This window comes from Osmia bicornis, chromosome 9, assembly GCF_907164935.1.
Source record: "Osmia bicornis bicornis chromosome 9, iOsmBic2.1, whole genome shotgun sequence".
NCBI classification, from domain to species: Eukaryota; Metazoa; Arthropoda; class Insecta; order Hymenoptera; family Megachilidae; genus Osmia; species Osmia bicornis.
Genome location: NC_060224.1, coordinates 5,592,470 through 5,605,205, shown reverse-complemented (window position 1 = coordinate 5,605,205; position 12,736 = coordinate 5,592,470). Strand labels below are relative to the sequence as shown.

Below are 12,736 nucleotides of genomic sequence, written 5' to 3'. Positions count from 1 at the left end.
TATACGAGATGAATTTCACTGTTGCAACAGTACCTACCGAGATACAGAGATAATATTTCGTTGCACGAATTTACGGAAATTTACGACCGGTTCCCTTTCTCTCTCTATCTTCTGAAATGGATCTCCAGGTCGGACTCGCAGCGGTCCGCTGACCTCACCTCGTGAAACCGATTCGATGAGTTCTTCTCCGAGGGTCCGCAGGGTTTCTATCCTCCACGCACAGGATTCCTGAACGTCTACGATCTTCCCAGGGCAACTACCTGTCCAATGACGCCGCTATGCCGCATTTTTTCCCTCCTTTTCACCATCATTAACCCCCTCGGCTGGGTGGATTCGATTCCAGCGCGGTGAATTCTTTCACAGAATCCGCACGAGTAAAGCGTTCCTCGTCCTCGGTCGCTCGAATTCTTCGTTCTTCTAAAGCTCTTCTCTCTTAGAAAGAATTCTCCGTTCGAGGAGGGGTCGAAAACCGTGCTCCGTTTCAGACGCTCGAGTCGAAGTGGAATTAAAGGGAGACTCGTATATGGATAATTAGTTGGTTAGGGGATTATTTGATTGCTTTTCAGAGTTGATGCTGCGCGTTACGTTGGTGATTCGCAGGAAATTCAAACGTAGGCGAGCAATCTCATCGCATCGTCTCCTATCGCGACGAACGATTTAACGTTTAACATTGCCCACGCACCCAATTGTGCCTAATGCGTCGGTAGAGGTTGGAGTAACGCGAATAATTCCCTCTCATCGGCCCTTTGGAATGCCGTTCGACATCGCGCCGGATGCTATAAATAGTTTTGACACTTTCGCGTTTGACCCCGTGTCTCCGAACACGCGCGTAATCGCGATCGCACTCGTCTCGTTTGCGAACTCTTTGCTGAGGTTTCTTCTCGTCAAACGCGATGGTCGGTCCTCGATGTGCTACGGTATCGTGCGAAGGTATTCGTGGACCACCGAAACAGAGTATGTACCAGAAGGGTTCTTTTTGCTTTCAAAGGGAGACTGAAGCTGGTGTGTTGGGGTCCGTATAAGGACCGACTTGCACGGTACACAAGACACCGGGTTCTTGGCCCCCCTGCTCTCCGGTACACGCGATCCGCTATACTCTGGTACCGATACCAGCTATCTCGTCGCAGGATCATGCGTAGTTAATTTGTCGTAGCTCCCTCTCCTGGCTCCTGCTTCATTTTTATTTTTTTTTTATTTTTCTCTCTTTGCCGTTGCACTGCTTGAAAGAAGTACTCGGCTGCTTTCACTCGGAGGTCAACCGTACCACCGCGTCTGGGTGCAGCTTTTTGAAATATTCTCTTCGAGGAACATAATTTTCGAAGATTGATTATCAAATCTGTTAACGTTCGTCTCTACCGCAACGGAATGATTTTCTCCTGGCGAATTCTGAAAAAATAAATCTGAATTTTTACGACGATAAAATTGGAGCAAAAATATCGCCTCCTCTTAATTAACAAATTGATCAACGGTGTTGGTATATGCATTCCCGACGTGCGAGTAAATCAGAGACAAATGAATATTCCGAACGGGAGAAAAGCTGGCAATGAATCGTGCCGGATAATTAATCTCGTTCGAACGCCGGTCTCGAAGTGGTTCGTTCGATCGTAAGCAATAAAGTATCCCAGGATGTCGATCCTGTTCGAAATTACAGACGGTGCTGCGTCTTCGTGAAAAGTCAAGGAACCTCTGAGCCGGCATGAAACACGCATACAGGCAAACCGAGACGTCGTTAAAAACGACGGAGACCGAGAGAGGTGCTCGTTTAATTACCGATGCTCGTTTCAGCGTGGGCACTCCGACTTGGTTGCACTGGCACACGCTCGATCCCGGTCCGCCCACCCGCATCCGCCACACTGGCCTACGTGCAAAGGTGCAATGTACACCTATATATTTCTACATATGCTCATATGTAACGACCAACCAGTGGATCCGTCCAACGATCCGAGCTGCTCTTTAGTTTCACGTTTTTCCATCGCCGACTCCGCTGCCTCTTATCTTCCACCGTCACGTATATCTCAGGGATGTAGGTATTATACTATTGTTTGAGATCTTGAAACAATCGAGACTTTTGGAAGAACATTCGCAGAACTTGCAGAACAACATCCCGCGGACGATCATCAGAATCCATCGTCACGTCCGCCGCGTTTCTTCCCCGCTTTTCCCGTGTAAACTATCCTTTCTCCGTTGCGTGCTACTGGAACCTGTTACGTGTACACGGACACACGGCTGATTGTAAACCGGCGCGTAATAATACGGCTGGTAGGCCTGAGAAGGTAGGCTGTCCGCAGCAGAAGAGCTACTTTAACCTGTTCGTTCGAGATCGGGTCACCCTGGAGAGGGGCATCGTAGCTGGATCGACGGCTCGAGAAAGGATCGACAGGGATCGTGATCGACAGCAAGGATAGAAGGCTACTTTTCCTGGAACATCTTCTTCCTCGCCTTTTTCTCCTTTCCTCTGTTCCCAAGCGTCTTAGGGATCATGATGGACGTTGGAACCCCTTCGATGGATGTAAGTACATCTCGCGTGTGCAATACGTACACGCACATTTTGTATATTTCATATGCACATAATGCAATCACGTGAAAGTAGAAAGCGGTGTTCGAGATAGAACCACTGAATCATTGCACCTGCTCTATGAACCAATTGAACGGTTCGCGTCTTCTCTTAATTTATGCGTTCGAGAATTGCTAGATGCGTCTGTCGAGCGATCCAACTTTCTGCGAGTATAGTCGAGATGGATATTCAGAGATCGAAGATGATCGTGGTTCGACGATCGGGTTACGAGTCGCTTCCGTAGGCGTACGCTAGTCGAACGCGTAGGGCGAGTACGCGTCCTTTCAACGCTACTTCCTTTGAATAATCGAACGGTTAGCACCTTTGTGGTGGGCGAACAAGCGTACGCGCGGTTACACTCGCGGGAATCATCGTTTTTCTTAGACCTGAGTCCGGTCTGGTCTGTTTGTAGAAAGATAGAGAGAGGAAGCTGACGACGAGGCCGAGTTAGACCTAAGCAAACAGAGGCTCGTTCGCGAACAACCGACCCCGAAAAGCGGATTAACGCGGACAAGATCGGGGCTTGGCTCCTACGACAAAGACAAATCCTCGCGTTCACTCTTTCAGGGTGCTGCTTGTTGATGCGTGCCGTGCAAGGACTTTGCATACACGTGCTTATATGCATGTATCTAATAGGTGTTCACGCCTGGCGGATAAACGAGCGGCCCCGTCAACTTCTCGGCATTGGACAGCTGAACAACAGTAGCATTCCCCTGGAGCAACCTATTACCCGTTCGATACTAGTCGCAACTTTGTTTTATTAAATAAGCCAGCAAGATTGCGCAAACCTAGCTCGCCGTACAATTTCTGCGCCGTACTCAATGAAATGCGAACGCAAGGTACGCGTTGATCCATCAGATATGCTCGTTTAAAATTTCATTTTTTTTTTCTTGTACCTTGCGCAACAGATACAGCGAAGTTAATAAAATAACAATAAGACACCGTTGTTACACGCTGAGGAATTAACTGAAAACAACTGTTGTTCTAAATCGACCTATATCTCCGGTGGAATAATTAAAATTCCCGTCTGAAGAAAAAAGTAAGAAGCAGACTGAAAGAAGAAGAAGAAGCAGAAGAGATTCAAGCTACGAGGGCGTAGAAGTGGCCGATCGGGTAGAAGCAGAAGACTCGAAAGTCCCCTGAAATACGATGGTACGCGCATGCGCGCGGGCGAGTTGGACAACCGAACCAGCGAGGAAGAACGACCATGAGGATCGTACGGAGTCGTCGTCGGGTATAACCAGCGTCTATCCAGTCAAGCCAGCCGACCGGTTGGCCAATCAGCCAATCAGGCATCATGCGAGTCGGACCTGTGCAGTCGAGGTGGAGTGCTCGTCTGGCAGTCAGTGCTCGACCAGCGAGCGAGTAACTTTATTCTCTTTCTATCATTTCACTCGTCGCGTTCGCGTTTCATCGTTATCGTGTTTGCGTTTCGTTTTATCCGAGATACGATGACGCGTTGGGTGCCAGGACAGCTAGACACCTCGTCCGATCAAAGGATCTCCGAAGGATCATTGAACAAAAGTTAACTCGTGAACAACTGTCAGGTTGATCCGGAAGTTGGCCTATAAAATCGTGCTCGTTACAGCTCGCGCGTGATTTGTGCGTGTGACCGTGAGATGAAAGAAACGGATCAGCCATTGGATTAAGGCGCCGTTACATCCGTTAGAAAACAACGCCATGGCGCCTCCAGACAGGCACAGATCACCCAGGCCAGGCTCGGGACTCAGCCTCTCCGTGCTGGGTGAGTTCACGCGAGAGATTCGAACCTTTTACTTAGGATTTTTCAAGAATTTATCGCTACCACAGGAATGGAGTATACACAGTGGCGAGAAGACTAGGCGAACCAGGCTTTGTCTTTGTTTTTAACACTTGAACGTCGGTGGCTGGGTTATTCGTGACCCAGACCTAAAAAGAATCTATCGTTTGTCCTATTTATCCATGTTCGAATAAAAGGTTCCATGTTAGACTCTCCCGTGTTAGGGTTATCCTAGGATTTTCCAAAGATCTTCAAATTAATCAGACAGAAAATTAACCCTTGTAGGAACTAGGGTTTTATCTCCTCCGATGCAAAGCATTCATTAGTTAAAGCGTGGGATAGTTTTAATTAACGAAGAATGCAGTACGCGGTCCGTTTGATTCAATGGCGCTTAGATAGCTCGCTGTCTGTTATCATCGATACGATTACAGACTCCGAGAGTTTCTTTTAAATCACCCGCTACAAGGTCGCCATTAGCGCGTCTCTTGTTCTCGATAATCTTCTCCGATACATCCGAGTAATTTAACTCGATTCCACTATCATTGCACTCGCTTTTTTCCTGTATTTCGTTCGAACCGATTTAATGAACGCAGCTCGAAACGAACCACGAAGAACGAGACCGTTTTCGAACGTCTTCGTTGCCAGTCTAATCGGTTCTAATGAACGGTTACCGCGAAATCGCTCGACTTATAGGATCACTGTAATTTTTCCGTCCGAAGTCACGAGATGTTGTTGCGATTCAATTTTCAGACCGAACTCCACCCCGATCGTCGCTGTCTGCGCGATCGAGACAGGCAGAACGTCTGAAATACCGGTTGCAGGCGGTAGTTTTCTCGGTTAGATGGAACACCTTGAGAATTAATTCTGCTGTCTGCTAAGCAAAGCCTACGTTCAGACCTAGCTACAGGGGAAAACGAAGTTCTGATAAAACAAGAACGAACTTGGTTGCTACTCGTCAGAAGCGATGGTCGCGTTTCAAGTTCAAATTCGAGGGTGGAATTGCAGACGCGATCGCGTAACTTCTTTCTTTCTTGCGCGGAGGATCGGCGGCGCCAACGTTACGTCACGGCGTACCGTTTCAGGGACATTATCGCGAAAATCATCGCGAAGGAATCGGAACAAGTGAGTCACTCGCGGATGACCGAATCTCGAGAAGATGAAGAAGAAAATTTTGATCCGTCAACTTGCACCGTGGATACGTCCGGAGTACTTAGACTCCGGTTTACTAAAATACAGCAAACGAGTGTTTTGACTGTAACCATGACACCCATAACCGAGAACAAACAGTCGATCGTGTATGGCACCGAAATGGAAGACCCTTAACATTGCCCCTGGACACATGTCGCGAGTAGAAGCGGAAAACTGGTCGATCAGACGTCGAGCCGCGCTTCTGCGGCCGAGTGGAACCGGCCGCTTCCGTTTTCGGAACACGCGTCCGACTGGTTCCCAGGAAACTTATTATTTCGAAAAAGGAGCAGGCATGAACGTAGCCGCCGCGGTCAGCAACCACCTGTTGCACCCAATTAAATGTCGTAATTGACGCTTGCTTTTTGGAGCGTGACAGAACGAACGCTCGCGTTTCTGCGGATAGTCTGTCATTATTTTCGTTACCGTTCTCTCGCGCTGTCTTTCCCTCGTTCCTTCCTTTTTCTTTTTACAATTTAATTCGAGCTTCCTCTTCGCACCCGGGTACTTTCTCGTTGCAAAAAAATTGCACGTTGCTCTTATCGATTTTCCATTAAGCGTATCTCGTTTCTCAGACAACCTTTTATGGTATAAGTTTCAACCAGACCGATTTACCCTCCGGATTTATGATATATTCTCTCTGGCTACATGGCGCTCGTATATTGGTGGCTGGTTCGTAGGTGGTTGAAGAAACGGTAATCTTCTTAACGCTGAACACAGAGCAATGGCGCTCTTTCTTGTAATAATACTACTTTGACCTCGACTTCTATAAGATTTACAATACAGCGTGGGTGAAGTTCATACTTATGAGAATGTCCTATTCCGTGCAACTAATCACCCACTATGTTTAGATATTCTACAGAAATATTAGGTTATATATCTAGATTATATCTTCTATTTGCAAAACGAAGAATTAATCATCCACTTAAGCCTTTATGCACGATTTGTCACGCTTAGAACTATCGCAACCGCAATGTCAGCAGGATTATCTTTCTTCGAGACCCGGAAGTTCCAAACGAAATTGTACTGAAACGCGTTGAGTATGGTAAAAGAATCATAAAATTGATGAAAAATGAGAGTCGAGTCTAATTTACATCGATAGAGTGTCAGATTGATGATCAACTGCCTTCGACGCGTAAAACGAAGCCGAATGTAAAGACGATATCATTCACTCCGGCAATGTCCATTCGGTTCGTAAGAATGCATCCTAGTACAAAAGAATGAATTACCAGCGAGTCGTCGACTGACAAGTGACCCGTGTTGCATCGTATTTGCAATGGCGCACGTCATCGACAGGAACTCGCAGCTTCATTGAAAATACAGCGTACGGTACCGGTCGGTTCGGTGCCAGTCGATGAATCAGTCGTCACGCGAGCTATACCATCGATCGTCACGCGTGTTCCCTTGAATCGAAAAAGAATTCCACGCCTCCCATGAAATCCGCACGTCGCCATAAGCTGGAATAAAGTTGAATATGTCGCGTCGTTCGGCGCGTCTCTGCTTTCTTTCCTCGTCCTCCATTTGCATAAGGCAAATAACCTAATGCCTCGACGCTATTCAAGGGTTAAACGTCGATGAAAACGAAATAGTTTCAAGAATAACGGTACCGAGCCGTGCGACAACCTGTTGTTCAAGCTTTTCCAATTAGATTTATGTTGCAACCGATGGAACGAGACTGCGCGTGACAGATTGCGAATCGAGCGGGCCCGGTCGTACAAATTAAATCATTCACTTTATTCTTTCCTCGAGTCAGAGTACGGGTCTGTCTTGTCCTTTATCCCCGCCATTCTTTCTTGCGGCTGCTTAACCGCGAACGGGATCCAGTTTCCGCGACTTCCTGCTCGACTTTTTCCCTGCCCCCGTAGTTGGGTTCGTTATTTAATTGGTCTGGGCGGATTATGAATGAACCGCGTCAATTAGCGAAATTTTCAGCAACGTTTCGAAAGGACCCGTGTACGCGTGTGTAAGGTCTCCGTCGATTGGAAACACGCTCGACGTGTTTGCAAAAGGGTTACGCAACCGGGAACGTTTGGAGGTTCGATACCGAGCGGAGATTCCGAGTCCCACGCGATTTCTGCCACGATATCGATACCTCTCGCCCGTTATTATAGGTCACCGTTATCTTTCTATGAATCTTGATAAGTTCGGCTCGATAAGGGCCAGCCTGGTTGCTCGCGCGAATCGACGCGAAACGATAATTGGCCGAGTTGCTTTTTTTTTTTTTTAAATGTTCTTTTTTTTCGAGCCTTCGTGTTAATTTCTTTCATCGGCCCGCTTTTCAGCCTCGATTTCTCCTCCGCTCGACTACTATGTATCTGCTGTATTTCGAACCTGGCTGCGTTCCCTGATGCATCGCGAAAGAATGTCAAGAGTTGCACAAAGGAATTGCAGTGCTTGTAACGAAGGTAGATGAAGCGTCACGATAATCTGCTGAATTAAAGAGTCCGCTCGCGTGAAACGCGTTCGCGGCAAAAACTGGTTTAATCGCGAGCAGAAAACCGTCCGCGTGTACCCGTAAGAGTACGGCCTGCTTCGGAATTAGGGAGCCGACGATACGAACGTTGCCAGACGAGAGGCCAACGGACTTCCTACTCGGCTACATCGGCTATTAACTTGGCAGGTTTCTCAGAATGGATGTCCCAGACACGACTGGTAGGACTGGTGTCCGCTGCTTCCAGACCCTCCGCCTCTATTCTTTACCCAGACGGACGAGAGAGCTCTCGCAACCGTGTTGTATACACACGGTTAGGTGTCCCGAGTATCCTGACCCTCTCGTGAACAGAGGGACAGGCTCGAACAGGTCAAGGAAAATTGTAAAACATCAGGGTGCTTGATGATTTCCATTCTGCTTCGCTCAATCGCAGGTACAGTTGTACGATTGTACATCCTCGGGATAACGTGAGAGGGAATAAGTTTAAAGGACCGGTCAATGAAGAATTCGTTTGTAAGGTCACGATCGGGACCAAGGAAATTTAGGGACTTGAAAAAAGAACACAGTAGTTGGCATAAATGTAAGTTTATTACAGTTTATGTACAGCTGGGATTAGGTTTTGCTTACGTTCTAAATTTATAAATTATTATCGCGATCAATGAAAGGAAGAGACAGTTTCATAGGAATGAATAAAAAAATAATTAATTGGAGTATTCGCGTGTCAATAAAGATTCATTTGGAGGAAGCATTGCGTAATCGCGATTATTGAATAACAAAACGATTGCAGACACGAGCGCGATCGTATTGCGTTATCAAGTCTACGGCTCGAGAGTCGATATAAATAGAGAAGATACATGCTTTTTCTGCTGATTTGCGTGCTATGTACTAGCAAATTATCGTGGTTACTTGAAAATGCTAAGTTTACCGAACGTGTTATCGTCGTGGTTTCGAAGTACGTTTAGTATTCGAAGAGGTGTTCGTGCACAAGGTTGACTCATATTGATGTACAAGGCCAATATTCGAGAGTAATAACAACCGTGCGACACTGAATAATAGTCACAAAGGAAGAAGAAAAAAAAATGAATGAATTTTTTTGTACATTCATAGATGACTTCTCTGCGTGGGATACCCTCATTAATTCTCCTCACTCGAGAAGAATAGACCGGGTTTTTTAGTAAAATATTATCAAAAATAGATCTCGAGAAATCTTTTAAAAACTCTATAAATCTTTAACCGAGTCACTGTGTATACAACGCGAGCCAATAATCGAAGAAAGACCGTGAAAAAATGAATTTTCCACGGCGTATCGTGGTAACCGTTTCCTTTTCTACCGCGCGAGGTGTGCGGCTCAGGTTCTATCTGTATAAAATTCTCATTAATTCTTCGGGGAACGAAGAACAGTTTTCAATAGTACGAGAAAGTGAGTCACAGCTGATGTTGAGATCATCCAGACGTTATACGATCTCGAAGTTAGGATACTCCCCCGAAATGCACCGTGGATCCTTTTCTTTTACTTTCGTTACGTGTCCACTTTTTGATCGCGATGGATTTTCTTCTTCTTCCTTCCTCCCTTTTGTCGCGCAGGATACGAAACACTGGATCGCGCAACAGGATGCACAGGTGTGGCGTTTCGTAAGGATCTTCGTGATATCCGGCCCACTTCTTTTCAACCTTTCACTAAGTCAATCGAGATCATCGCCGTGCCGTTGACATAATTTTCTGCTGGAACGATGAGTAATATTATTTACGAAAAACGTTATGATTCGGTGTGCTGATAAAGTTCGAGATCACTGATAATGCTCGAACACCTCTTAGAAATAAAGATCGCTTAAATGATTGTTATAAAACGTTACGATATTTTTTGATATTTTTTTATTAGTTGATTGTGTCAGATTCGTAGCGCCAGTCACCTCATCTCTCGAAATGATAAACGAATAACACGGTTCGTGAACGATCACTGATAGAAGCTTGTATAATCTGAACGAAGTTCAATGCGTCGATATCCCCTACGGCAAAAATTGATCAGCGAAACATACGAGTTAACGACCGACTGGTTATTACGTCGAGCAGATAGATCTTGTTCTAAAATCGAAAGAAGATTCATAGCATAGCGAGAAGTCTTTTCTTAGCTCTTCTCCACGGTTAATTCCGTCCCCTGATAGCAGCATCCTCTTATCAGTGACTCTGACCAACGACTTGTGCGTCTGTGTGGTCCAGCTAATCTACTAAATGAAATTACACGAAAGCTTTCCTCTCAGTGGCGTTTCAAAGATTTCTTATTTCGTACACTTTGAATAATCGACACACGGCCATTTTCACTGTGCCAATCGAGAAAAGAAATAGAACGTCCACGAGAGCAAAGTGTGTCGAAGGAACAATGAATCTCGCAGCGTTCGATCACTGTCATCTTCGTCGTGTCCGACGATGAAATTACGTTCGACGATAATCAGAACCACGAGCATCAAAACGTGAAACGTTCGGTTACGCGCGATTGAATCAAGCTCTCTCAGCTTCGAGACGTCAACCTCGTTAAGCAATGGAAATCGTTCTTTAAACGGTACAAGCACTTTTTTGCATACCTAGAGTTAGGAAAAAAAAACTGAACAATTTATAATCGTAGCCAGGAGAAACTATTATAATCGAACAATTTCACAGTTTATTTCCTTCTACAGAATTCCTTTCTAATTGAAAGCAATTAGTTTATTAATATTTTACTGTTCCACGATCTTTTTAAAATTACTCTGTTTTCTAATTATAAATCAAGACACTGGCAAACACTGTATATTTCATCTGTCTCCAGAAATGAACTTTCTCATCTCTTTCGGTGCACACAGACCCATGATAATTAACTCTCACCTTGTTGCTCTAACGTTATTGTCACAATGATTCTACGAGTTGACGCTTTTCCACGAATCAGACCGCGGACCGAGTTACATACTTTTAGATTTTAATCCGAGAAAACGGTCGGCTCGATAAACGAGAGATAACCCGGGCTGAAGTTTTCCCGCTCGTCTACGATTTAATCTGTCCGAGGTGCCGCGCTTATCTATCGTCTGTTATCGGTCGGCCGCGACTAGAGTCGCTTGTTATCTCGTGGAAACGAACAGGTAAGCTCTATTCGGGCTTACGTTGCTCTCTTACAGGTTACAGTCGAGCCTGAAAGAATTTGCGAGATAGAATAACGAAGAATATGCAATTAACCCCCTTGCATTAATTAACAATATGCATACAAGGTGATTTTGAGAAAAATTCTTTCAAGTAATTATTCTCTAAACATCGTTATTTCGTTCTGATCTGAAACGCGAGAATATCCCCTTCAGTTCTATATATGAGGTGGAGTTTCCACACAACACTGATTAACATACCTAATAATGTCTCGGTTTCGACACGCGGCTCGTCCCCGCGATCAACGACACTCGGGGTTATTAATCGCCCTCGTTGATGGAAAGACGGGACGCGATGCACACTCGTTAGAGGAAAATTATCGAGTCCGACCGAGCCTGTTCCTACGAGATTAAGCTTTTACGGAGAACGGTAAATGGTAATTTGCGCGGAGGTTTTTGCAAGAAGGAAACGAAAGATGCAACAAGATGCCGTCGTCTGTAATGGTACTATCCTAATTTCGTAACGGCTCGAGTCGAACGTGGCTGCACCTTTGATAAAGTGAAATATAATTAGTAGATCGTGGACGTTCGTGCACTCGTGACATATGAAAATATGCAAAGTATAATTAAAAGCTGGCGCTGATTTTCTTAGAATCGAATATCCGGTCGACAGAGTAAACTCTACTTTCCCGATTTCCCAATTAGCCCGTTTCTTTTTTCACAATCCGGTTCATTTCACGGAAATCAACGATATTCGAGGAATTCCTTTTTCCATTCAATCTCGAATGCCACGAGAAAGTCGACGGTGTTTCGCGCTGCCGTTCGATCGATTTTAAACGATTTATTCTTCTTCTGTCGGGAGACACGGTTTTCGTGATCGAGGAATCGAGTTCGTTTAGCCTCCCGGTATAAGCGGCAGGCGTCGATTTAAATACGACGATCAGCCGTAGGCGAGACACACGGTAGGGTAACTTTCTCTCACTCTTCAGGGTACCGATTATTACGCGTGACTCGTCGAAACCAAAATGGTCACCGAACGGTTCTGACCGATCTCCCGAATCACCGTAACGAGCACTTCGATGAGAAGCGTCAAGAATTTTTATTCGATTTTTATGGCGATCTAATGTGCCATCGAACCCTAAGACCGCGGTGCGATTGCTTCACGAAGAGAACGAAAGCGTGGTTAAATGAGAAACAGTGTTTCCCTCGGTTGGGATTTCGAATCGGGTCAGCCAGTCGGCGACGGGGTAACGATTTACGAGGACGCGAGCGAACTTGAGGAGGGAGAGAGGTCGAACGAACGGAGAACGGAAACGGCGACGGGGGATACCTGGACAGGTGGGTCTCCCGTGTAGACGTCGCCGTCGTCGTTCTGCCTCCGTTCCTCTCGGCTCAGCCAACAGGCTTTAATCGTGCCCGTTCTCGCTCTCCTGGTACGGCTACGTCGTATTTTATCGCTGTCCCTCGCGACTCCAGTTGAACGGACCAGAGAGAAAGAGAAGCCTGTGATCCGGAGGCCAAGAAGGAGAACGGGCTCAGGAGTGCCCGATTTAACCGTGCATTTATGGATGAGAAGGGAGAGGGTATCAATCGAGGATATTCCAAGAAAAAGATGCATTAGCGATCAAGTTCAACGTTTAACGAGATCCTCTCTTCCTTTTATATATTGTTGTTATTACTCGTGATTATTAACGGGCAATACA

General features: G+C 45.8%; 1 protein-coding gene across 3 annotated transcripts in view; it reads left to right on the top strand.

The window, feature by feature from the left end:
- Nucleotides 1-12,736, top strand: part of LOC114883135 (protein TANC2) — a 34,585-nt gene that overhangs the window by 11,783 nt on the left and 10,066 nt on the right. Inside the window, exon 1 of one of the 3 annotated variants that reach the window (XM_029200613.2) lies at nt 3,817-4,298. The exons of the other annotated variants lie outside the window; for them this stretch is intronic. Within the exon in view, the coding sequence (XP_029056446.1) occupies nt 4,235-4,298 (64 nt within the window). The 5' untranslated portion in view covers nt 3,817-4,234. Of the gene's footprint in view, nt 1-3,816; nt 4,299-12,736 lie in introns of those variants that run through there. 3 annotated transcript variants of the gene reach the window in all.